At 47.0% G+C, this 26,004-nt stretch overlaps 1 protein-coding gene across 2 annotated transcripts in view; it reads right to left on the bottom strand.

The window, feature by feature from the left end:
- Positions 1 to 201: 201 nt before the first annotated feature.
- Positions 202 to 26,004, bottom strand: part of LOC119177993 (lipase 3) — a 293,263-nt gene continuing 267,460 nt past the window's right edge. The window contains exons 8-9 of one of the 2 annotated variants that reach the window (XM_075870165.1): positions 13,603 to 13,671; positions 202 to 647 (exon numbers count right to left, since the gene is read on the bottom strand). In XM_075870165.1, coding sequence (XP_075726280.1) covers positions 378 to 647; positions 13,603 to 13,671 — 339 coding nt within the window. In that variant the 3' untranslated portion in view covers positions 202 to 377. The remainder of the gene's footprint in view (positions 648 to 13,602; positions 13,672 to 26,004) is intronic. The other variant, XM_075870167.1, reaches the window with a different exon arrangement.

Genomic DNA, 26,004 nt, shown 5'->3' on the forward strand with positions numbered 1-26,004 from the left:
CAACGAAGAGGAAGACTAAAAGATGAAGCGTGGCACAGCGTAAGGGTGAATGGTACCACATTCCGCGCGAGTTGCGGGCCTGTTTCCAAGCTCTATGCCAATTGGCCAACTGGCAGTGGGGATTGCTGCCGCTGCCGTCGAGTGCGTAATCATCATGCACCGTCAAGTCCCAAGCGTGATGTCCAAGACACTAGGCTGTGATGTCATTAACACTACTCTGAAAGCATTTATTTAGCCACGAATGTTTGTTGATAACCGTTCACGTCTACGAGATGCATTATTCCATGAATTCCCTCTCGGCGATGGTCCACTGCATTATTGTGCAGAATGTGTTGGACATCCAATGCGGGCTGCTACAGCTCTCGTGAGGGCATTCCCTAAGCAGCAGGACAAAGTTCTCCCTTGTCATCGTAGCGTCTCAGAAAAGCTAGCAGTTCCTTGTGAAGGTATACTCCGTTCGTCGTCGACACGAGGAAGTGAATGTGCGTGTAGAAGGGGTCGTCTATGTAGTGGTTGATCTTCACGTTTCCTTGCAGCGACTTGAGAAGCTCACGAACATCTTCAGGGGGCACGAACTCGTCACCGGCGCTCCAGAAGATTCCAAGGTCAGTCTTTACGTTGGACAGCTCGTACTCTGGAACACTCCGCTGAGCAAGACAAAAGTAACAGTCACTAGAAGACGGCGAGACGTAAAGTATGCTTCATAGTACAATGCAAACAAGGTTTATAAAAAAATTCAGTCCATATGCGGTAAATAAATAATGTGCGCGACAATTTCCGCCACTGGGAAACCAGTGGCTTCTTTAGTGATTTTCTGTCAACTGGCCTTGGTTTTTGGCTTTCTGTGGGACTTCGCATTTCTACATCGAAACCTATATAAAAGTCTTTTAGCGTATACTATTCCCTCGCCGAACAAGTAAATTTCTTACACAACAGCCACCACAGCTGAGCTATTGGAGTACGCTAGAAATAGCACCGAGTGCATAAGTGCCTGCTCGGCCAGGCTATTGATATATTCATTATTTACTTGACCCAGTAATAAGACACATGTGTTACTGTCTAACTGTTGCGGGAAGCACCAGCATCAAATCAACATTCGGCAGAAGCCTTCAAAAAACCAGCGCAGGATGATACTGCACCTAGCATGCACCTGGGTTGTATTTATTCCCACAGTCGCGTACGCGAAGAAAGCGCACCGGTTCGAGGTGAGAGCGAAAGACCGAACTGCTCGAGGAGGAGACGGCTGTGGACTGTCGTAAGACATGCGCACCACCGAAGTCAGCGTTAGTGCATCTGAGCGTCTCCTTGGCTTTGCAGTTTACTCAGAAGCCTACAATTTGCTATGACGTTAATTAATCGTTCTCTAAATGCCACGCAGCGTTTCCTTGATTTTGAATGGCTGCTCACGGACTTGCACACGAAACTAAGCACTTTGAATGATTTTTAATTTTTTAAACGATTCTATAAAATTAATTAAGCGGTCCTGTGTGTCTGTCGAAATGATAAAAGTATCATTGAGAAAGCGTCGGTAGAGAATTGGCTGAATTTTCTGGGTTGATAGAAACTTAGTTTCAAAGTCATTCATAAAGAAGTTTGCGTAGTTAGGTGCCATGCGAGTCCCCATAGCCGTGTCATTAATTTGTAAGTAGTATTGATTAGAAAACTTGAAGCTGTTGAGCTGGAGAACCAACTTAGCGAGGGTTTCAATGACTATTGGGTTTGGTGAGTTGTCAGATTTATGTGAACTATAGGCTTGTACTAGTGCTTTGACGCCGTCACTGTGTGGAATATTGGTGTAAAGGAAAGCAACATCAATAGTTACAAGAAAGGCGTCCTCAGGGATTATGAGATCTTTGATCGTCCTAATGAAACGGTTGGTATCACGTAGGTAAGAGGAATAACCATTTCATTAGGACGATCAAAGATCTCATAATCCCTGAAGATGCCTTTCTTGTAACTCTTGATGTTACTTCCCTTTACACCAATATTCCACACAGTGACGGCGTCAAAGCACTAGTACAAGCCTATAATTCACATAAATCTGACGACTCACCAAACCCAATAGTCATTGAAACCCTCACTAAGTTGGTTCTCCAGCTCAATAGCTTCGAGTTTTCTAACCAATACTACTTACAAATTAATGGCATGGCTATGGGGACTCGCATGGCACCTAACTACGCAAAAATCTTTATGAATGGCCTTGGAACTAAGTTTCTATCAACCCAGAAAATTCAGCCACTTCTCTACCGACGCTTTCTCGATGATACTTTTATCATTTGGACAGACACACAGGACAGCTTAATTATTTTATAGAATCGTTTAAAAAATCATCCAGACATAACGTTCACTTGTTCGTACTCAAAAACTGAAATAAATTTTCTAGACGTCCGCGTAACAGTACAAGACAGGTCATTAGCTACTAATGTTTACAAAAAGCCTACAGACAGGCACCAATACCTTCATTTCGATAGCTGTCACCCTCGTCACTGCAAGACATCCATCCCGTACTCCAAGGCTCACCGTTTCAAAAGAATTTGCTGCCGTTCCAAAGACTTTGAGGCCAACACAGAGAGCTTGCGCAAGGTACTTTCAAAGCAAAATTATCCTCCTTCCATAGTCAACGACGCCATACACAAAGCGGCAAACCTAGATCGCCAGCAGCTACTTGACCAGCAGAAAGAATTGAAACAAGAGGGACGAAAGAACTTAGCTTTAACATTTTGCAGCAACCCCCCTAACGTAAACAAAATTCTAAAGAAACACTTTAACATTTTACAACAGAGTGAACGGCTATGAAAAGTTTTCTCTTCTCCTCCACGAGTGGTATATAGACGCCCCAAAAACATTAAAGATTATCTTGTGCGGTCAAAAACCGATAAAACGTCTATAACTGGATGTCAACCATGTGGCAAAGCCCGCTGCAAGGTGTGCCAACACATACAGGTGACCAACGTTGCTCAAAGCACACAATCTGATTTCAAGTACTTCATTAATTTAAACCTTAACTGTGACAGCTCCAATCTAATATACCTTCTCGAGTGCGGAAGATGCGGTATTCAATACATAGAACAGACTGAAGCAGCCTTTCGCATCCGCTTCAATAACCACCGTTCACATGTTCATTCACTTCCGGATCTGCCTCTGTCTCAGCATATTAACTGCGGAAACCACCCATTTGATTCCATAAAGCTCACACTTTTACAAAACGATTTCTCTAGCACAAGGGAACGTGAACAGCGCGAATGTCACATGATTTGTAAATTTAATACAGTTAAAGCTGGTTTAAATAACACTCCAGGCATACTTTCTTCAATTCGCGCTATAGAAGATTCAGGATAATAATTATCCCAACCAAACGTTTTAGTTTTCTCTTTTTTCTTTCCTTCTTCTTCTCCTCTCTTTTTTGGTTTCCTTAATTATCATTTTTCTTCTCTTCTGATTTCGCCCAGAGCACGTGTTTGGGCGTGCGGCATGGGCACGCGCATTCCGAGAAAGGTGGACCACTAAACGAAGTAAAATGACACATCCAAGCCCTGAGGTAAAAACTTGAAAAACAACTTCCAGTACATATTTAATATTCTTGAGCCACAGACCGGAGATCGTAGCTACCTGGCATGTGCCTATCCTGCAAGTGCGGAGCTTTGACACGCGTAGCCCTTGCTTGCTGTTCTTCTCTCCTTTTTCCTTTCTTCCGTTTTTTCCTTTTTTTCTTTTTTTTAAATTTATCACATCGTTCTGACGTAGCGCTCCTCACCAGGCTTCAAGAGCAACTACGGAGGGGGAGAACAGGTGGAATGTGACAGCGACAATGATTGCAAGAAATGTACTGTGGTATTCTTTACAAGCTACCAGGAAAGCTGATGAGAGGTGAACTTGAGGAGTCAAACTTTTCATCACTGGAATTTGCTTAATTTAGCCCCTGGACCAAAAAGCTTGCCATGACTGTATGTTGTTTACCACTCGTTTTTTTAACAAAATGCACCTGCCATTAATAGTACGCAAACGTGGTCGTTAGACTACTTATCAGTGTATAATGGGACGTATTGCCACTGGCCCAGGTGCGTTGTTTTTCTCTTTTTCTTTTTTATTTTTTTAATGCACGTGCTGTGCGTAGTACGCACACGTAGCCGTTTGGCTGCTTATCAGTGCATGATGGGTGGTTGGGCCACTGGTATATGTAGGTTTTTCTTTTTCTTTTTCTCTCGCTTTCTTTTTTTGCTTTTTCTTTTTCTGTCGCTCTCTCTCGGCTGGAAGATGGCATAAAAACGCGTCGGAGCCTACTAAATTTCGTCTGATGAAGATCGGTCTGCGATCTAAACGTCACCAATAAATAGTTTTTTAGAGGCGTATACTTATTTTTCCTTAATTCTACGGCAACCGAAGCCAGACTTTTCATAATCTACGTATATATATATATATATATATATATATATATATATATATATATATATATATATATGTATGTATGTATATATATATATATATATATTGTAAGGCAACGGTTTTGGCTGCAAGACACTTCTTTTACTTGCTGAGACTCTGCCCCACAACACAGGTCAGACTTATAATGATGAGTATGTACATATTATAAGATGACGCGCTTGAATAATGCTCACACTTATTTCTCCCCCTCGCGTGAGCGGCCAGGCCGGACGCGTCTTAGACGGAGACGGAACGTCGAACGAATGGCTTGAGACGTGATACGTGGAAAATCTCCGAACTACGACAGCGACGATCCGAAGATAGATCGCTGGGAGTGACACGGTAGTTTAGTGGTGACGTCTGTTCATTGATTGTATAGGGTCCAATGAAGCGTGACAGAAATTCATCGCACAATCCTGAAGTACCAATGGGCATCCAAAGCAACTCTTCATCCCCCGGACTGAAGGAGACGTCACGATGAGAGCTGTTGTAGCGTTGCTTGCGATCTTGCTGACTGGCTTCTGTATTAAGGCGAGCCCGTTGCCAACATTCCTCAAGCCTTGTGATGAACTGCTCTGATACGGTTGCCGAGGCGTCAGTTGGAACATTTACGAAAGAGACGTCGATGGTGAATGTCCGTGAACGGCCGTACACGAGGTAGAAAGGCGAGTAGCCAGTAGTTCTTTGAACAGCGGTGTTAGGAGCAAACGTCACAAAAGGCAAAATCATATCCCAGTTGTCGTAGTTTGGTGCGATGTACATCGGTAGCATGTCTGTTAGTGTCCGATGAAATATCTCTGTCAGCCCATAAGTTTGGGGGTGGTAGGCGGACGTCGTCTTATGTACTGTACCACAGGTTGTGAACAGGGTTTCGATTATTGTGGACAGGAACGTCTTGTCGCGATCACTGAGGAGGACGCGAGGTGAACCGTGACGCAATACAATGGCGTTAAGAAAGAAGAAGTCTGTGACGTCTGAAGCAGAACTTGTGCGTAGTGCAGCAGTCTCTGCGTACCGTGTCAGGTGATCGACAGCAGTCACAATCCAACGATTACCTGCTGGCGTGATTGGGAGAGGTTCTAGTAGGTCTATGCCAACGATGGCGAAAGGAGTCTCGGGACATGGGATGAGTTGCAGAAGGCCATCAGGAGACGAAGTTGGTCACTTCCGCCGTTGACACAGATGGCAATATGCAACGTACTTGGCCACAAAGGTAGAGATGCCAGGCCACAAGAAACGTTTCCTGATGCGGCTTTGTGTTTTGTGAAATCCCAAGTGGCCTGCACATGGGTCGTTGTGAAAGGCTTCGGGGACTTGGTGACGTAGAGAACGTGGAAGTACTGGAACCCGGCGGTGTCCATCAGTAGTGTAAACGTAACGATAGAGCGCATTGTTATCGAGCTTAAATCGCCGTAGTTGTCGGCGCAATCTAGCATTAGGAGTAGGTGATATACCATTTAGGCGTTGAATAATGCCATTGCAATATGAATCATCACGCTGGCGTGTGGCCAACTCGGTGTAGCGATTTAAAACCGGCGTGTTGATAACCAGAAGTTATGAAATTGTGAGGGGTGACGCAGTGTTTTGCCCACCAGACGAGCAATCACCTGACGTACTCGATGGTGACAGTGGAAGGGGGCAGCGAGAGAGAGCATCTGCATCTCGGTGTCTTTTGCCAGACTTATAGATGACGTCAAAATCGTGCTCTTGTCAGCGGAGCACCCAAAGACTGGGGCGACCAGACAAGTTTTTAATTGACGATAGCCAGCACAAGTTGTGATTGTTTTTAATAACTGTGAAGTGGCGTCCGTAAAAATACAGTCAAAATTTTTGTACGGCCCAAATGACAGCAAGGCACTCCTGCTCAGTTATGGAGTAGTTCTGTTGAGCAGCCGTAAGAGCAAGACAAACATACGCAATAACTGTTTCCCGTGAAGTGGCATCCCACTGTAGACGAACTGCAACAATGCCATGGCCACTCGCGTCGGTGTGGAGACTGTTCTGTTCTGTTCTGTTTTAACTGTTTTGCTGTAGAGAAGTTGAGGTGCCTATTGCCTCGGCTACTCCATATCACAAAGTTCTGCAGTGAAAAATAAAATAATAATACACAACGGTACCCAAAAATTAACAATACGGAAAAGAAAGAAAACAAAAAGCAAAAACACAATAGCACACTGAAACCAGTTCAAATATCATGCCAATACACAGTTTTCTTCACGCAGTTCACACAGTCATAAACTACTTACACGCACACCTTACTACTCTAATGTCAGTATATACATGACCACACTTTACATAATACCCATCTCTGGCATTCCGGTAAGTTGGATCGATGTATCTTGTGCAGGAAGCTGTTTGTGTATGCTACTTTCAATCTAAGTCGGTGGATCAATGTCTCTAGGTGTCGTGGGAGGTCTGTCGCTATGGAAAATTTTCTGTGTGGATCAGCTTCATAAAGTACCGTTTCCTTTGATTTAGGGCTCTCAAACCACTTCTCCATCAAACAATGGTTAGCTTCTTGCGATATAAAATGCCGAATATCCGCCCCAGACACAGGGATTGCGCAATCCCGTCCTTCCTTCAATGCTTTCTTCGCATGTAGGTGTGTTCTCGTCGAAATGGCACAGAACAGGTTTGGACGTTAAAGCATGCTTGAGGGCTTGAAAGGCACGCTCGCAGTCGTCGTTCCAAGCGAAAGTTGATTCGGATGTCAGCAGCTTATGCAGTGGCGACCCGATGGCAGCAAACTGGCTGATGAAGTGGCGGAAGTAGCACGCCAGGCTCAGGAAACTTCGTAGGTGTTTCTAATTTTCTGGCCGAGGGAAGCGTATCACGGCAGCAAGCTTGTCAGGATCCGGGCGAACGCCATCTTTGCTGACAAGGTGGCGCAACACCTTGATGTTCTTGTTGGCGAAATGGCATTTCTTTGTGTTTAGCTGAAGTCGGTCATTAGAAATACACGTCAAAATTTCGTCCAAACAATTGACATGCTGACGAAAAGAAGACGAGAAAAAGACGATGTCATCTAGATAACAGAGACATGTTTTCCATTTTAGGCCGCGTAGAACTGTGTCAGTCATGCGTTCAAACGTGGCAGGAGCATTACTTAAACCGAATCGCATCACGTTCAATTCATACAGCCCATCTGGTGTTGCAAAGGCAGTTTTTTTTTCTTTGTCCGCTTCGTGCATAGGTATTTGCCAATAACCAGAGCGTAACTAGAGGCTGGAGAAAAATCCAGCGCCTTGCAGACAGTAAAGTGCGTCGTCAACTCCTGGGATCGGGTACACGTCTTTGCGCGTGATCTTATTAAGTGCTCGATAATCAACGCAGAATCGCACCGAACCATACTTCTTTCAGACTTGCGCTACGATGACCACGAGCTGGACGTAGGCCGGATAACACCTCCTTTGAGCATACCAGCAACGTTGTCCTCGATGATTTTCCGCTCTGCGGATGACACTCGATATGGGCGGCGGCGTACAATTGCATTGCCTACCGTTTCAATTCGATGTACGGCGACGGAAGTGCGACCCATAAGCTTGGAATTGACGTCAAATGAAGCGCTGCATTTTTGAAGGATACCCAAAAGTTCTTGCTTTGGCGCTGACGTGAGTTCGGGATTTTTTGTGGCTGTTAAAGCAGCTGTTGTAGCATCGTCATCAGTACTCGTAGAGAAAGATGGCGCGTCTGCGTGAAGGGGCACCAGAGAAAGTGATTCGGTATTTGTGAAGCAAACCACACTGGTACCCTGGGGCAGTGCAACAGGCAAGGAAGTGGGGTCAACTGCCGTACCTAATGCTCAGCCATCATGAAAGTACACCAGGCTAGGAGCGATGGTAAGCCCACCAGAGATGTAGCGTCCACACGGTGCTAGGAACACATCACCAGTACTGATCTTATCTGATGTCAGGGCAAGAATATGCTCATTACCAGGAGGAATAAAACAGTCATCAGCGGTGACGAAGCACTAGCTATGAGCGTCTTTATAGGACGAAAGCGCAGTATCCGACATGCGAATGACCCACTGACGGCTAGATATCACGGCTGAAGTTGAGGAGAGAAAGTCCCACCCTTAAATGAGCACATTAGTACATGATGACAGAACGAGGAACTGCATATGGTGAAGGATGCCCATTAAAAACTCATGCTGTGCAAACACCAGAAGGCTGAACAAAAACCGCATTAGCACAGCGAAGGGGAGGACCATCGTACGGTGTCTTCAGTTTGCGCAAATAGGAACACAAGTCCACACTAATAACGGACAGCGATGCACCTGTGTCTACCAAGGATTCTGTTTATATACCCTCAACCCACACTGAAAGTACATTTGAAGGCCGTTCCGGAGAAGTTCGATGCAGTCCGCCAAATGTAGCTTTCCCTCCTGAAACTGCATCGTTTAGTTTTCCGGGCGATGACCAGACGCCGTGGTAGCCGGACGAAGTGGTGACGAGGAACGGCGCATAAGCGACGGGGAACGACGGCGCGAGGAGCGGAAGGGACTGGCTGCGTCGAACTGCTGTGAAGATGGTGAGCGGCGTTGGTACAGTTAGCATGGGTGGCGATGTTCTGGAGCAGCGGCAAACTCATCCCTCTCGAAGTCACCATAGCCCCGCCTTTCGTCTAGTTGCGGTCGACGACAGAACCGTGAGATGTGACCACGTGTTCCGCAATAATAGCAAATAGGTAGAGATGGACGCCAGGCATGGAAAGAAGGAGGCGCTGTCCTTGAGGCGAGGACATTCAATGAAGGCTGCGTAGTTGACACATAGTGCGGTGATTGCTGAGAAGGTGACGCTGTGGTTTATTTATTGTGTTATTTTATTATTTCTGTGTGTTATTTGTTGTGTTATATATTTACTTCTGAAAAGATATTCGACAGATTGAGCGACCAGCGTGCCAAACTGTATTTAGGAGCACAGGCCCCATGTCAGGCTACATAGCCTTTAGCCTCTGCTCCCGGTCCTGTAAGAATTTCAGGACAAATAAACTTCAACTTCAATTCAATTCAATTCAACCTATCTCAGGGTACGTGGGCAAACTAATAAGCCACACTCCATGCACCCTCGCGTCGTACATAAAAGACACCACACATTTTCTTCGGGACATTGCAGGTCTGTATGTGCCGAAAAACTCGTACTTAGTTACTCTTGATGTCTCTTCATTGTATACAAATATTGCTCGCGATGACGGCATAGCTGCATTACAAAACATGTACACAAACCATAGACAACCTAACACCCCAGATTTATCAGCCATCGCAACTTCGACGAGGATGGTCCTCGAATTAAATTCATTCGAGTTTAACCAAGAGTATTTTAGACAAATCAGCGGGACCGCTATGGCCACCAAAATGGCACCCAATTATGCCAACATATTTATGGGAAAGCTAGAATCGAAATTTCTCGCACAAAGTTCCTTGAAACCACTGTTGTACAGAAGATACATAGACGACATATTTCTTATTTGGACCCACCGCGAGGATGAACTTCTCAGCTTTATCGCCACTGACAATGCTGTACATCCGAACATACACTGCACACACACATACTCGCAAGTAACCGTAAATTTTCTTGTTGTCGCCATAACGATAGAAAAGGACAAGCTCTCTACAACCCTATATCGCAAACCAACGGATCGACAACAATACCTCCTTTACCAAAGCGATCACCCGCGCCACTGTAAAAACAGTATTCCATACAGCCAGGCTCACCGGTTTAAGCGAATCTGCTCTAGAGAGGCCGACTTTGACACAAGCTTACAGAGGCTAAAACTTATGCTAGAGAAACAAAAGTACCCCCCACGTGTATTTGGTGACGCTATTCAAAAAGCGAGAAAACTGAAGCGTAATGACTTACTTATGAAGCGACCACCGCAAGAAGACCCACAACGAACAAACCTCTGCTGACTTACAGCACAAACTTCCCCAATGTAAACGAAATCCTTAAACGCCATTACAACATTCTGGAACAAAGTGAACGTCTGAAATGCGCATTCCCATCTGCTCCAGGCGTCGTTTACCGACGACCACGCAACCTCAAAGACACACTTGTCCACACTCAAATAAATACCTCACCCCCCAATAATTCATGCCGACCTTGTTTAATCTCACGATGTCTTGTATGTAAGGCGATGCGAGAAACACACAAAGCAACCAGCACACAATCCAAGTTTTCGATTACCATACGAGGAAACCTAACATGCGATTCCTCTAATGAGGTATACCGACTCGAATGCAACGTGTGTAGTATGCAGTACATCGGACAAACAGAAACACCATTTAGGATTCGCTTCAATAATCACAAAGCCCATGCGAAATCAGCCCCAAATCTACCCCTATTAAAACATGTTAATCTTCCCGACCATGCATTCGACAAACTATCAGAAACGCTCTTAGAGACGGGATTTAAATAAAACCGAGAACGTGAACAATGAGAGTCATAGCTTATCCACCGATTTAACACCCTCGATGAATAAATGAGAATCCTGGTAGACTTGCAGATTATATCATTAGAAAACAACAACGGCAATAATGAAAATAGTAACTGAGTTCCCGGCACTGCAGCTGCGAAGGGTACTGGACAACTCAAAACAATTCCATGTGTAACTACTCTGCCTAAGTACAGCTGTCGTCTGTTTTCTGTTTTATTTTACTACCCAATCAATTGTGCCATGCATGACATGCCCAACAGCAACCCTGTGTGCAGCCGGGAGGCCCCTTCCGCACGCGTAATCCATAGGCGGGCAAGGAATTCGCATTGCGCCCGCTTAACAGCCTCTGTGGCAATACGGGGCACCCCTATTTGTATGACTAGATGTCGACGGGGCGCTGAGTTGTTAAAGGCTTAAACTTCTTAAAAAAGCTCTTTTTACCACACAACGAACTGCCAGAGCCAGGAGGCGCCGTATGGTCGAGAAGATTGTGTTAGTGAAAGGAAGCATACTCAGACCAAAGACATCAGAAAGTTGAAAAGGAGAAAAGGGAGAGAGATGGAGGGGGACGTGGAAGGAAGAGTGGAATGGGGACGCCCGGGGGGAGTCCATCTTATATTTTTTTCTCTTTTTTAGTTCTTTTCTTTTTTCTTTTTTTTCTCTTTTTTTCTTTTCTTTTTTCCCTTTTTTTCTGTCTTTTTTTCCTCTTTCTCTCTGCCCCCTCTTATTTGAGATAGTATAAAGCTGAGCACCAACAAACTGTACCTTCAATCCTGATGAACGCCAGACTCTAGGCCGAAACGTCGAAATAAACCACGTTGTGACCGCTTATGGAGGATCTCAAAAATCCAGCCGAGAGTGGCCATATAATTGTCATCGCAATATTAAGTTAAGGCTGGTGCACACCGGCGACTAGCAGTGGTCGTGCGACCATTTGCGACTGGTGACCAAAAAGCGACTGATGTTCACACCGGCATGGGCTGCATGCAAGCGACCGGAAGTCGCAAAAGTGTCACGTCCGCATCTCGTTATCAGCGAGAACTCTGGAGACCGGCGCCGATGAGCTGATCGCCGCCAGCTGAGTGAGCGGAGAAAACCGGGCGCGCCGCATTTATTGTTTTCGTCCATCCTCGCACAGCGTTCCCAACACCGTCAAGTACGATTCAAGCGAAGAACAATACATTGTCATGGTGCTGATGCGCTGTGCCTTGGTGTCAGCGCTGGCATCACAGATGCCTCCAAAGAAAAAAAAATGGCAGCATATCCATGGAGTGAATGATGGAGAGTGGGGCGAAACATTCGTCCGTCCATTCGTTCTTGCTTCCGTCCGTTCATGCGTCCGTCTGTGTGACCGTCCATGCGTGCGTCTGTTCGAGCGTCCGTCCCTGCGTTCGTCCATGCATCCGCCTCTGCGTCCGCTCATGCGTTCATCTATGCATCTGTCCGTTCGTCCATCTATACAACACTCCATGTACCACCATCTTGCATCTGTTCATCATATATTCCTTATTTAGAAGCACCATATATTCCCCATATAGAAGCAAAATGCGTGTCTGTTCGTCCATCTATTTAACACTCCAAGTACCACCATCTCGCATCTGTTCATCATATATTCCCCATATAGAAGCACCGCCATCCAGCGGACATTCCAAGGACTAAAAGAGAGGTGGCACACGCACACTTTCTTACGGCTTGCGCTTCGCGTCTACTTCCCAGCTTTAACCACCTCAAGTTCATGGTATATACTAGTTCACTGTATTCATGGCACTGCGGCCCAACGCTCGCTAAACCTTTCTAAAACCAAAAAGGTTACACCCAGCGAGTATAACGTAGCAACACTTTCTTGTAAGATAGTGCTCAATGTACATGCCAATGGTTGCTAAGGAAGAATGACAGACAGGAGAATTCGACTTTTAGTTAACGCGCACGCTGCGAATTTCTTATCGTTCAACAACGCACAAAAAAAACTCACCGGCACCACCTTGGAGGTCAAAATATAAGACTGGTTACACACTACTACTACGCCTACGAGATATGAACAGGTGCCGCTATAAGGAGCCTCGCCCCTAAAAAAAAACGTTTCTGAATACGGGGAAAGAATAGTGCCGAATTTATTTTCTCTTTACTTTGGCGGTGTTTAGCTTCTTGCGAATGCCGCCACGTAAATTCGACACTGTGCTCGAGCTGCTGCGCCCCGCCATCTCCAAGCCAAGTATTCCATGGTTGCCATGGTGCCACAGACCCAGAGGAACGCACTCGTTTGTATCTGGCGGCAGGAAGCCAGCGCAATGAAGAAACAAAAGAACAAAAAAGAACAAATCAGCATCGCTAATTGGTTCCAGCCGCTTTGCGACTGCAGTCGCGCGACTGAAAAATCGGTCAGGAAGCGACTAGCCAAAGCAGTCGCTTTGCGACCGTTTGCGACCGTTCGCGACTGTTTGCGACCAGTCGCAAATGGTCACGCGACTGTTGCTAGTCGCCGGTGTGCACCAACCTTCAGGGATCTTATTTTCCAAAAGCCTCTTATATGACACGTAAATCACACAAAGAAAACTCACTTATCAATCCACGGGTGAGATGTAACATTGCGGCATAAATCTGTTTAACTGGGTGTTCAATGATTGCTTTACTCAAGCTGTCTATATATATTTGATTAGTTAACATTTTTATTCATTCGAGCTAAAATGCAATGTTTTATTTTAACAAGGCGAGTTCATGAGCAGGAGCAAGCCAAACTAGAGGACTTACCTTTCCGTAGTAATCGTTGTTATAAAACGGCCCATAGTCAAACTTTTGAAACTTCTGTGATTTCACAAGCTGTAATGAAAAGTCCGGGTTGGTGCACAATTATTTTAAAATGCGCTTCTGTATCGGTTGTTGCACAATGAAACTTTAACTCTCATTGAAACCCTCAGTGAATAAAATTGGCGAAAGGAGCTTTGAAGAAGAGAACTAAAGTATAGAATAATGAGAGACCCCTGACTGTAGCATTTGGACCTTGCATTATTGTCGGTTACTCTTAGGCCAGTTAGAATCAGATTGATAGGATCGTTTCACAAGGGTTGTCAGAGTTCGTGAGGATATCTGTATTACACAAGGTTATTTTTTTTCAATTTTAGTATTACGAAAACGTGAAAGATACTATAGGTGTTCCACTTATTTTGGAATTCATTCAATGTGTCAACGAGGCGAAGTCAGTCTGACTTCTTATCAGCAAGGTACACTTTATTGAGGCATAAAATAACATAAAAAAGCATCCTTTTAGTTTCCACTGCCATTACGTTTTATTATATTAGCAATGTCGTTTACATCCTGTAAAAATTACAAACGCGCCAAGACATGTTTCTGAAAATGTCCAAGAAATATATATATATATATATATATAGGCAGGCATGGTGGTTGAGTGGCCGTAGCGTTGTATATAGTCCAGTAGATCCTCCGTGAGCGGTCACAACGTGGTTTATTTTGACGTTTCGGCCTAGAGTCTGGCCTTCATCAGGATTGTGATGAAGGCCAGACTCTAGGCCGAAACGTCGAAATAAACCACGTTGTGACCGCTCACGGAGGATCTACTGGACTATATATATATATATATATATATATATATATATATATATATATATATATATATATATATATGTGTGTGTGTGTGTGTGTGTGTGTGTACATATGATTCAAAAAAGAATTTCTCTGGGTCCGGTGGAAATATAATTCAGAAATAAAGGTTTCGGCTGGTGGATCAACCTTCGTCAGTGTGACCACACTTACGTAGGCTGGACCACCAGCCGAAACGTATGCGATTACTGAAAGTGTGTCTTCGTACGTCGTGCTTTCTCGCTTCCGTATATATATATATATATATATATATATATATATATATATATATATATATATATATATATATATATATAATAAAATAGAGATGTTGTACGTCGAAAAAGGTTCAGACGCGGCTTGGCAAAATATGCTTTATCAGGCAGGTCTGGCTACTGGCGAGCGGCGTGCGCGATCAACTACTACAGCCACCGATCATCATCGTCTTCTTCATTGCCAGCATAGCGTCCGTTATTCAGATTCATTAATTCATTACAATTACTCCCCACGAAATAAGGAGCCATCCTGGCGACCTATGTACAAGTAAACACGGGAGGGTCGTAGCAGGGCTTAAGTCTTGAGACGTGGAAAATTTCCTGGCCACGACGACGTTGGTCAGAAGATGGTTCCAGTGGCTCAATGAGGTAATTCATTGGTGACGTTTTCCGTAGCACACGATATGGGCCGTGATACTCGGGGACCAACTTGGTAGAAAGGCCAGGTGTAGCAGAAGGGACATGCAGCCAGACGAGTGAACCTGGATCGTAGGAAGTAGTGTTATTTGATGCGTCATGGTGGTGCTTTTGGCGTCCTTGGTCTTGGGTTGTGAATGATCTTGCCAGTTGGCGGCATTCTTCAGCGTATGTAGCGGCTTGAGACAAAGTCGTGGACTCTGAGGAGTCAGGTTTGTACGAAAGAATGGTGACCATAGTGCAAGAAGGTGCACGTCCGTAAAGGAGGAAAAAAGAAGAGAACCCAGTAGTGCTTTGAATGGCGGTATTATAGGCGAACGTGATAAACGGGAGCACTTGGTCCCAATTGGAGTGGTCTGACGAGATATACATAGACAGCATGTCACCAAGGGTGCGGTTGAAGCGCTCTGTCATTCCATTGGTCTGGGGATGATAGGCGCTTGCAGTGCGGTGAACGACGTGGCGCTCACGCAGCAATGCTGTGATGACGTCTGACAAGAATACGCGACCACGATCGCTCAGTAATTCCCGAGATACGCCATGACGTAATACGATGTTGTGAAGTACGAAAGTCGCAACGTCTTTTGCTGTAGACGAGGGAAGTGATGAAGTTTCGGCATACCACGTGAGATGGTCAACGGTAACTATGATCCAGCGGCTACCGTCAGCAGTGTTGGGAAGGGGACCATAGATATCAATGCCGACGCGGTCGAATGGTCGGGATGGGCATGGTAAGGGTAACAAGGTACCGCTGGCGTGATAAGGGGGAGTTTTCCATCTCTGGCATATCGAGCAGGCTCGAACGTATTGTCGTATAAAACGGTACATGCCACGCCAGTAATATCGGAGACGTATGCGAGAAGAAGTCTTCAGGAAACCTGCGTGTCCACATAGGGGGTCGTCATGAAACGTGGAACAAATTTCGGATCGCAGATGACGTGGAATCAAGAGTAGCCACTGACGTCCACCGGGTGCGTAGTTGCGTCGATACAGCACGTCGTCGCGAGTGGCGAAGTGCTCGACTTGCCGACGCAACGTGCGAGAAGGAGGGAAGCCCTCCGCCCAGCCAGGATGTCTAGAATCGAAGCAACCCACGGGTCCTTGCGTTGCTCAGATGGCATGTCGGCGATGGTGATGGCAGTGGCATCACAGGTTAGACTTTCGCAGCAGTCCGGGTCAGGGGGTAGGGATAGGGCGTCTGCGAACGTGATAGGGCGTCTGCGTCCGAATGTTTCCGGCCGGAGCAATAGACCACGCGAATATTATATTCTTGGAGGCGTAATGCCCATCGGGTGAGGCGACCGCTTGCATCCTTCAGTGACAACAACCAGCAGAGGGCGTGGTGGTCAATCACGACGTCAAAAGGGCGTCCGTACAAGTAAGGTCGAAATTTTTCTATCGCCCAAATAATGACCAGGGGTTCCTTTTCAGTGACGGAATAGTTGATTTAGGCTTTGCTAAGAGTTCGGCTTGCGGAGGCAACCTCGTACTCTTGGAAGCCGTCTTTCTTTTGTGCAAGAATAGCGCCTAGCCCGACACCACTTGCGTCGGTGTGTATCTCTGTGGGTGCCGATGGGTCGTAGTGTCGCAGAATAGGCGGCGACGTGAGGAGGCGGCGCAGTATATTGAAAGAATCGTCACAGGTGGCAGACCAGGCTGAAAGGTCTCTAGAGCCGGTGAGGAGCTTGTTCAAAGGAGTGATGATCGTCGCGAAATTGCGAATGAAGCGACGGAAGTAAGAGCACAGCCTAATGAAGTTTCGAAGCTCTTTCATTGGGGTCGGTTTGGGAAACGCTGAAACGGCTGTAAGTTTGGCAGGGTCAGGATGAATGCCGTCTTTTGAAACCACGTGGCCAAGGATCGTAAGCTTTCGAGCAGCGAAATGGCACTTCTTCAGATTCAGTTGCAGCCCCGCGGCAGAAATACACGCGAGGACTTTCTCGAGGCGGGTTAAATGGGTTGCGAAATCAGTTGAAAAGACGACAATGTCATCTAAATAACAAAGGCAAACGTTCCATTTGAGGCATCGAAGGATAGAGTCCATCATTCGCTCGAAAGTAGCTGGCGCGTTGCAGAGGCCGAAGGGCATGACTGTGAATTCGTAAAGCCCGTCGGGCGTGATGAAAGCTGTTTTCTCGCGATCGGCCTCTGCCATGGGTGTCTGCGAGTATCCAGAGCGCAGATCTAAAGAAGAGAAAAATTCGGCTCCCTGTAGGCAGTCCAAGGCATCGTCAATGCGTGGCAGCGGATAGAAATCCTTGCGCGTGATTCGGTTGAGACGTCGGTAGTCCACGCAAAACCTGATGGATCCGTCCTTCTTCTTCACCAACACAACTGGAGAGGCCCAGGAACTGCTTGACGGTTCGATTATGCCACGTGTCAGCATGTCGTCAACCTGTTCATTGATGGCACGGCGTTCGGTAGTTGACACACGATATAGACGCTGCCGAAATGGCGTCTCTTGACCGGTATCTATACGATGAACAACAGATGACGCTCGACCTAAGGAAGGCTGATTGTGGTAAAATGAGGCCCGAAAACACTGTAGGAGCTTGATCAGCTGTTCCTGCTGCCCAGGCGTGAGGTTGCAATCAATGGACTTGCGGAATACATCCATATTTTCATTAGCGTCAGTTGGGGGTGTAATGGCACAAGTCGGTAAAAATGGCTTGTCTGGATAGATCGGGTCTTCGAAAATACAATTTAAGGTCTCGAGGCTCCCCAGACACTCGCCGCGTAGCAGGATGAAACGTTGCACGCATAAACGTTAGCAAGCAGAAACGTTGCACGCATAAAGTACCGCTGAACCATTGGAAAAGTTGATGACGGCAAACACGAGGACGATGGTTAGGTGTTGCACACTAGCTATAGTTGGTTGGAACAGGAGTGTCGAGTTAGTGGCAGCAGGGGAAAACACAGGCACTAGGACGGCGGACAACGGCGCGATGCGGACGTCAGCAGTGGCAAACACTTTCGAGGGACTGTGGTGGTCGATATTAAGCCACGGATTCGTCAACGTGAGTTCAGCACGAGCGCAGTCGACGAGGGCCTGATGGGTAGAAAGGAAATCCCATCCTAGTATGACGTCGTAAGATGAACGTGGCAGAACAACAAAATTGACGGCGTACCAAACATCTTGAATAAAAACGCGTGCTGTGCACTGAGCTGTCGGCGCGATGAAATGGGAGAAGGCTGTACGCAGAGCAAGATTCGTTAGCGGCGTTGTAACTTTTCTCAAATCGCGATTCATTATTTCATTACAATATATATATATATATATATATATATATATATATATATATATATATATATATTGTTGCGAGTGACTGTATTTATTTAAAGATGAGGTGAAATGGCGTTGTGAAAGAGCAGCGTACTTCCGAGTGAGACAGGCCTAGAATGCTTCACCCAACCACACAGTCCAAGCGCTGCTCCACTACTCTTCTTCTTCTTCCGCGCCCCGTAGGCTCGTGCATCTTCGTTTCATTTCCCCCGGCGGCAGATGAAGCTCGCCGAGCGAGTTAAATAGGCCTATGATGGTACTGTTTGAGGCGGGCTACGTGAACGATTTGCGTTGTGCGCGAACGCCGGTTATTGGCTGGGACTCGGGCAACAACGTAATTCACGTCACTGAGACGAGTGACTATCATGAATGGGCCGGAATAGTTTGCTAGAAACTTCCGGTACAATCCTTTTCTACGAACAGGAGTCCACAGCCACACGTAGTCACCAGGAGAAAACTCTACGGGGATATGCTTGGCATCGTAGCGACTCTTGCTGTGTTCTTGCGAAGCAAATGTTCGAAGGCGCGCAAGTTGACGTGCTTCTTCAGCGCGACACAACGTCTGAGCGATGGACAGATCTTCCTGACGCGAGAAAGGTAAAAGAGTGTCCAGAAACCTCTGTGGATTTTGTGCGTAAAGCAGAAATAAGGGCGAATATCCAGTAACTTCATGCTTGGCGGTGTTATACGCGTAAGTAACAAACGGTAAGACGGCATCCCAGTTCCTGTGGTCAGCATCAACGTACATCGATAGCATATTCGTGAGAGTTCGATTTGTTCTCTCAGTAAGACCGTTAGATTGCGGATGGTAAGGGGTGGAGTGGCGATACGAGGAGCCACAGAGACGCAATGTTTCTTCAACCACATCGGCGATAAATTGTCGTCCATGGTCACTGATGACAACCCGTGGAGCACCGTGATGCAGTATGACCCGTTGTAACAGAAAAGAAGAAACAGTGCGTCCGTTTCCGTATAACGCGTTAAATAATCCACGCACAGTAACATATCGGTGGCCCGATGGGGTCTAAGGAAGGGGTCCAAGCAAGTCGTTGCCGACTTTTTCAAAAGTGAATGTTGGTGGAGGGATGGGCTGCAAATAACCTGCCGGGGCAGTGGTGAATCGCTTGTGGTGCTGACATATAGCGCAGCTGGCGACGTACTGTTTTGTGGTTTTCCACATTTTCGGCCAGTAAAACCTCTCACGTAGTCGATGTAGCGTACGTGTGAAACCGAGATGACCGGATGTTATGTCATCGTGCACAGAACGAAGGACGACCTGGCTCAGGCTTTCCGGCACCACTTGAAGCAACGGGAGGCCATCGGCTGAATAGTTTTTTTTACATAGCAAGCCATTTGAAATTTTAAAGTGCTTGTCGACGGAGTTATGCGCAGCTTCGAGCAAGGGTTTCAGAGTAGGGTCGCGCTGCTTCTCACGTTTGAAGCTGCTGGTATCTGGGAAGTCGGACGACACAGAAACTAAATAGTCATCAATGTCATCGTCGTCAGCGTTGGTGTGTACTAAAGGAAGGCGGGAAAAAGCAGTCGGCATCTGTGTGACATCGTCCGCTCTTATAGGTAACAGAAAAGCTGTACTCTTGGAGGCACAACGCCCAACGAGCCAGCCGGCCAGACGGGTCACGAAGTCCCACAAGCCAGCATAGTGAGTGGTGATCGGTCACTATTGTGAACTCGCGGCCATGTAGATACGGTCGGAACTTCTGAATGGCGAAGACGACTGCTAAGCACTCGAGCTCGGTGACGGTTTAGTTCTTCTCTGCTCGGGTCAGTGTCCGACTGGCATATGCTACGACGTGCTGACGGCTGCTGCAGAGTTGGACCAGCACAGCACCAACACCTAGCTTATTAGCATCAGTATGAAGTCCAGTCAAAGCATCTAGATCAAAATGCTTTATGATGGGTCCTGAAGTCAATAAAAACTTCAGCTGTTGAAATGCAGCCTCACATTTATCATCCCACAAGTACGGTGTGCCTTTATGAAGAAGGGACGTCAGTGGGGAGGCGAGCTGTGCGAAGTTCTTAATAATAGGGCGGAAATATGAGCACAGACCCAGAAAACTTCGCAGGTCCTCTACTGTTCGTGGTGGTTCAATGTTGCGAACCTTTGCGGTCTTCCGTGGGTCTGGTCGCACGCCTTCTTTATCCACGAGAAAGCCTAATACGAGGGCTTGACATTCTCCAAAATGACACTTTTTTGAGTTTAAAACAAGGCCATCTTCGCGTAAGCATTCAAACACAAGCGACAAGCAGTGGTTATGCTCTTTGAAAGTCTTGCCGTAGACAATCACGTCATCTAAATAGCACATGCAAACTTCCCATTTTAGTTCATGGAGTACTGTATCCATAAATCTCTCGAATGTCGCTGGAGCATTGCACAAACCAAAGGGCATAACGTTAAACTCAAAGAGACCATCTGGTGTTACAAAGGCCGTCTTCTCTTTATCTGAGGGATGCATATGAATTTGCCAATACCCAGAACGCAAGTCAACAGAAGGAAAATAGGAGGCAGAATGCAGGCAGTCCACGGCGTCATCTATACGTGGCAAAGGGTAGACGTCTTTTTTGGGATGGCATTTAGGTGAAGATAGTCTACGCAGAATCTCCATGAATTATCCTTTTTCCTGACTAGAATGACAGGAGCTGCCCATGGACTACACGATTCCTGTATGACGCCCTTCTTTAGCATGTCTTCAACTTGCTCAGAGATGGCTTTCCTTTCAGAAGGTGATACACGATAGGGCTTCTGGCGTATCGGTGGTGCTTGGCCTGTATCGATGCGGTGTTGCGTACGTGAAGACGGTGGCGCAACGGTAGACGTCTCGTTTTGGGCAAAGTCAAAGACTGAGGCGTAGCGTGCAAGCACCTCCTGCAGCAGCGACCGTTCAGTTGATGGAAGTGACTTGTTAATCATACGGTCAATGCTGGCAGAATAGTCGGGGTACGAGTTGGCGTGGGGTTTCTTTACATTCACCGACAGTTGGAGTGACCGTATGGTAAGAGTACTTTGCTCTTGAAAGCTTGCCAATTTAGGTCCTGCAGGCAGATATATGGGCTGCGCGGAAACGTTCACAGTCCATAAATCGGCACAACCATCGACGGTGAGCACGAGGCAACGAGGCACAATAACGTTTTTTTTAAGTGCGTTACTGAAGTTCGGCTCGGCTAAACCTTAGTAAGAACCCGCACAAGAACGCGAAGAGTTTACACGCACAAACATTGCGGTATGCGGGGCCAAGCAGAAGACTTCAGACACGAAAAACACTTTCAAGCAGTCATCAACGGTATCTTTCGTCAATAGAGACGGCAACAAGGGACGAAAATTAATCCCACCACTACCACAATCTAGAGTTGCACCACATTCCTGCAAAAAATCTATACCTAGAATGATGTCAAGGGTCGCTCGTGCAAGCACCGTTAGTTCAGCTCGAAACGTTTGATTTCCTACAGAAAGTAAAACAGAACAAACTGCAAACAAGCTCAACGTTTCTCCCCCTACGCCGCGGAACGTAGCACTCCAATTCCAAGCAAACATTACTTTCGTCCCAAGCCGATTTTTAAAAGACATACTCATTATGGAAACGGCAGCACCGGTATCAACTTGTGCAACAGTACTCACATTGTCTACAAAAACACTCACTTTGTTCTCAACCATTAAAACACAAGGGGGTCTTGCGGAAGAAGATTTTGCGGCCTCACCCCCATAGGTCGCACCAGTTAGTTTCCCAGTGGTGGTGGCGTCCCCGAGCGGTGACGCGGAGACGGGGATCGCTGTTGGCGTGAGGGTGGAGGGGTAACGCTGCGGTCGGAGCAAGGCGAGTCAGCACATGCTGCGTGTTGCCGTTGGAAAGAGCCCTGAAATGGTCGAGACTCGCCAGCAGGTACATAGGGCGTGTACACGTTGAATCGTGGAGCTCGCTGCTGGCGACAGTAGCAGTACCTAGCAATGTGTCCAGGTAGCCCACAATTGTAGCAAGTACGGGTGTAGCGTCTAGTCGTCCCCGGGGAAGTAGACCTCGTCGGTTGATAAAAGCCGGGCGATGGTGGCCGAGGAGTAAATCGCTGTGATGCAGCTTGCCTGCGTTCCTGGTTTTTGAGTGGTCGTTCACTCCTTCGTTCGAACCGATCGGTGTAATTCGGGCGAGGCTCAAAGTAGCTCTGTCGCATCCAAGGTACCAGTGGTTCAAGGGGCCGTTGGTCGAATGCACACTGATGGCAGACACCAGCGGTGTCCACAGCTTGCAGTTAAGCAAGTTTTTCTTTAACCACTCGTCTTATAAGAGATGTCGTCCTGCGATGGAAGGTTGACACTTGCAATCGTGGGCACATTCTCAAGACGTCCAAATTTCGATAGGACTCTCCTCCTGTTTAGCGCTTCAAACGCTCGGCAGTGTCTCCTTAGGTCGGAAGGTGTGTGTAGGTCTTCCTTAGTGATAAGAAAATTGTACACGTCTTCCGCGATTCCCTTGAGCAGATTACCTACCTTATCTTCGTCATACATGGTCGCACTCACGATTCCGCAAAGCTTCAAGATGGCCTCGATGTAGGTGGTGCATGTTTCGCCAGGTAACTGAACTCTGCGTGAAAGCGTTTGCTCCGCCTGCTTGACCTTAGCTGTTGAATCACCAAAACACCTCTTCAGCTCGTTCACGAAAATGTCCCATGTGGTCAATGCACTCTCATGGTTGTCGAACCAAAGAGACGTGATGCCGACGAGAAAAAACACCACGTTCTCGAGCTGCTTAGCAGTGCTCCAGCGGTTGCTGCGACTCGTTCTTTGGTAGTGCTTGAGCCAGTCGTCAACATCGTCATCCGGCTGCCCCGAAAAGGTCCTCGGCTGACGTTCCGGCATGCCGCAGCGAGCTTGTCCTGGCGGCTGAGCGTGTTGCTCATCAGCAACGAGGTTGTTATGGCCTGCTCCCGCGTCCTCCGTGTCTGGTAGCTGCGGTGGCAAGCCTGCCAAGCGTCTGCTCCATCGCAAAATCGGTAGAGCTCGGTCGTCCAAATCGATGTACCTGGCACCTTCCACCAAACTGTTACGAGTGAGTCTGTTTATTTAAAGATGAGGTGAAATGGCGTTGTGAAAGATCAGCGTACTTCTGGGACAGGCCTAGAACGCTTCACCCAACCACACAGTCCAAGTGCCGCTCCACTACTCTTCTTCTTCTTCCGCGTTCCGCGCCCCGTAGGCTCGCGCATCTTCGTTTCAATATATATATATATATATATATATATATATATATATATATATATATATATATATATATATATATATATATATATATATATATATATATATATATATATATAGTCTAGTAGATCCTCCGTGAGCGGTCACAACGTGGTTTATTTCGACGTTTCGGCCTAGAGTCTGGCCTTCATCAGGATGAAGTTTCTCATCATCATTGATGAAGGATGAAGTTTCTCATCATCATTGATGAAGGCCAGACTCTAGGCCGAAACGTCGAAATAAACCACGTTGTGACCGCTCACGGAGGATCTACTAGACTATATGCAACGACCACCATGCCTGCCTATATATATATATATATATATATATATATATATATATATATATATATATATATATATATATATATATATATATATATATATATATATATATATATTGTTACGGTGCATCATCGACAGGAGCAAGCGTGGCACTTAGCGAAGATGAAGAAGACGCCTGTGCGTTAGGCGCTTGCGCGAGAGGCAACTCAGACATCTTGTTCGGCTGCCGATTCTCGGTGGACGCTATCCTGTAAGCAGAGACCTCTGTCACAGAACGAGCGCTAAACATGGGCGCGCCGCCAAATTCTTGCGATAACGCGCGGGAGAGACGCCGGGAGGTCAAAAAAAAGAAAACAAACATCCAAGGCTCCCCGGGCACGCGCCCTCCTCTCGGAAGCGTGGCTTCGCCGACGAACCTCCTCACCCCACAACGGCAGCCGAGCAAGCGCTGGAAAGTTCCAGAAGGAAATAGGCGTGTATGCCGGGTTGAGTCATCTGTCGGGGACGGCCCCCGTACAGTCTCGCGTCTCTCCCCAGCCTTCGCTGCGTATCGCGCCGACGAAATGACGAGAACTTTCTGGAATGTCGCGCGGAAGGTATTTAACCGAGCAGCCGAGACAAGAGATCAGGAGAAGACGGAAGTTAGCGCCAGAGCGCGTAGGGATTCCGCCGTGTAGTCGGCGAAGGTTTTGTCCATAGGGACAAAGGAGGAGAAGACGGAAGTTAGCGCCAGAGCGCGTAGGGGTTCCGCCGTGTAGTCGGCGAAGGTTTTGTCCGTTGCGACAAAGCAGGAGAAGAAGAGGATTTCCACCTGAGGGGTGAAGGCTCGAGCTACAGGCCAGAGCGTGAATTTACCGCTATCGAGCGAAGACGCGTGGCAACAGCTGCGTGTGTGAAGCCGACGTGTTTCCGGCGAAGAAGTTTGAAGCTTGGAGAGTGGCCAATTGAAGACGCGAGGTTTCCTGGAAGAGAAACTTCGGGGCAGCGGAACGGCAACAACGCTGGACTTTTGAGTGAGTGATTCTCGGAAGAGTATCATTCAGACTTTTGTTCCAAGGACTTTGGACTGAATAGGTTTTCTATCTCTTTAGTCTTTAAGTGTCTTGGTTGTTCAATGCATGCGACTGCATTGTAGTGTGTACTGTTGTCTGTGTCCGTTGTTCAAGTGTGGCTAATTGTACTGTGTAGTACGTTGTTTGATCGGTGACATATTGTACTCAGCTATTGTGGAGTGAGCATATTTGTGTATTGTTTTTCTGATCTGCCATTATTGAGAATATAATTTTGTTGGTTTATCAACTCTCGGCTCTGACTTGTTCTTTGGGCCACAGCCGGCGTCCGCTGGTGCGCCAAAAAGGACCACTTCTAAATTGTCCACGCTTTTGTGGTGCGGTTCAGGGGGCCGATACTTCGGCCCTTGAATTTAGCCCGGCGATCGCCTCCGTAATTAACGGGACCTGTGTGACAACCTCGTCCCGTCACATTTGGTGGAAGTGCTGGGTAACCGCCTCGCAACGAAACTTCGCAGCGGCCGACGTTTGAAGAGTCATTCCACAACGATGACGGAGAGTACGGCGTCTGCATCTGCTCCTGGTGTTCCTGCGGCCGGAGATGATGCCGTAACTACATCTCCTTCTGCGACCACAACCTTCGTGCTCGAACCCCCGCCGCGGTTCCCCTATCTTAGGGGAACCGCCAAATCGTGGTATGAGAACCATGAAACAGAACTTGGGAGTTGGGCAGTGTGCAGTGAGAAAATGTTGGACCTGTTCGGAAAGCCGATTGGAAGAAAAATGGCCGCGAACTAAATGCTCGCGTCTCGGGCGCAGACCTCGACCGAGTCTAACGTCTCCTTTATAGAAGATGTGTTGTCGTTGTGTCGCAAAGCCAATGCCGAGATGCTGGAGGCTGACAAGGTCGGGCATATTCTTAAGGGGATTGCGGATGACGCATTCAACCTCATCATCTGCAAAAAATTTTCTACAGTAGACGCCATTATAAAAGAATGTCGGCGCTTTGAGCAAGCGAAGAGCCGGCGGATTAACAGCGTGT

Source organism: Rhipicephalus microplus, chromosome 1 (genome assembly GCF_043290135.1).
Source record: "Rhipicephalus microplus isolate Deutch F79 chromosome 1, USDA_Rmic, whole genome shotgun sequence".
NCBI lineage: Eukaryota > Metazoa > Arthropoda > Arachnida > Ixodida > Ixodidae > Rhipicephalus > Rhipicephalus microplus.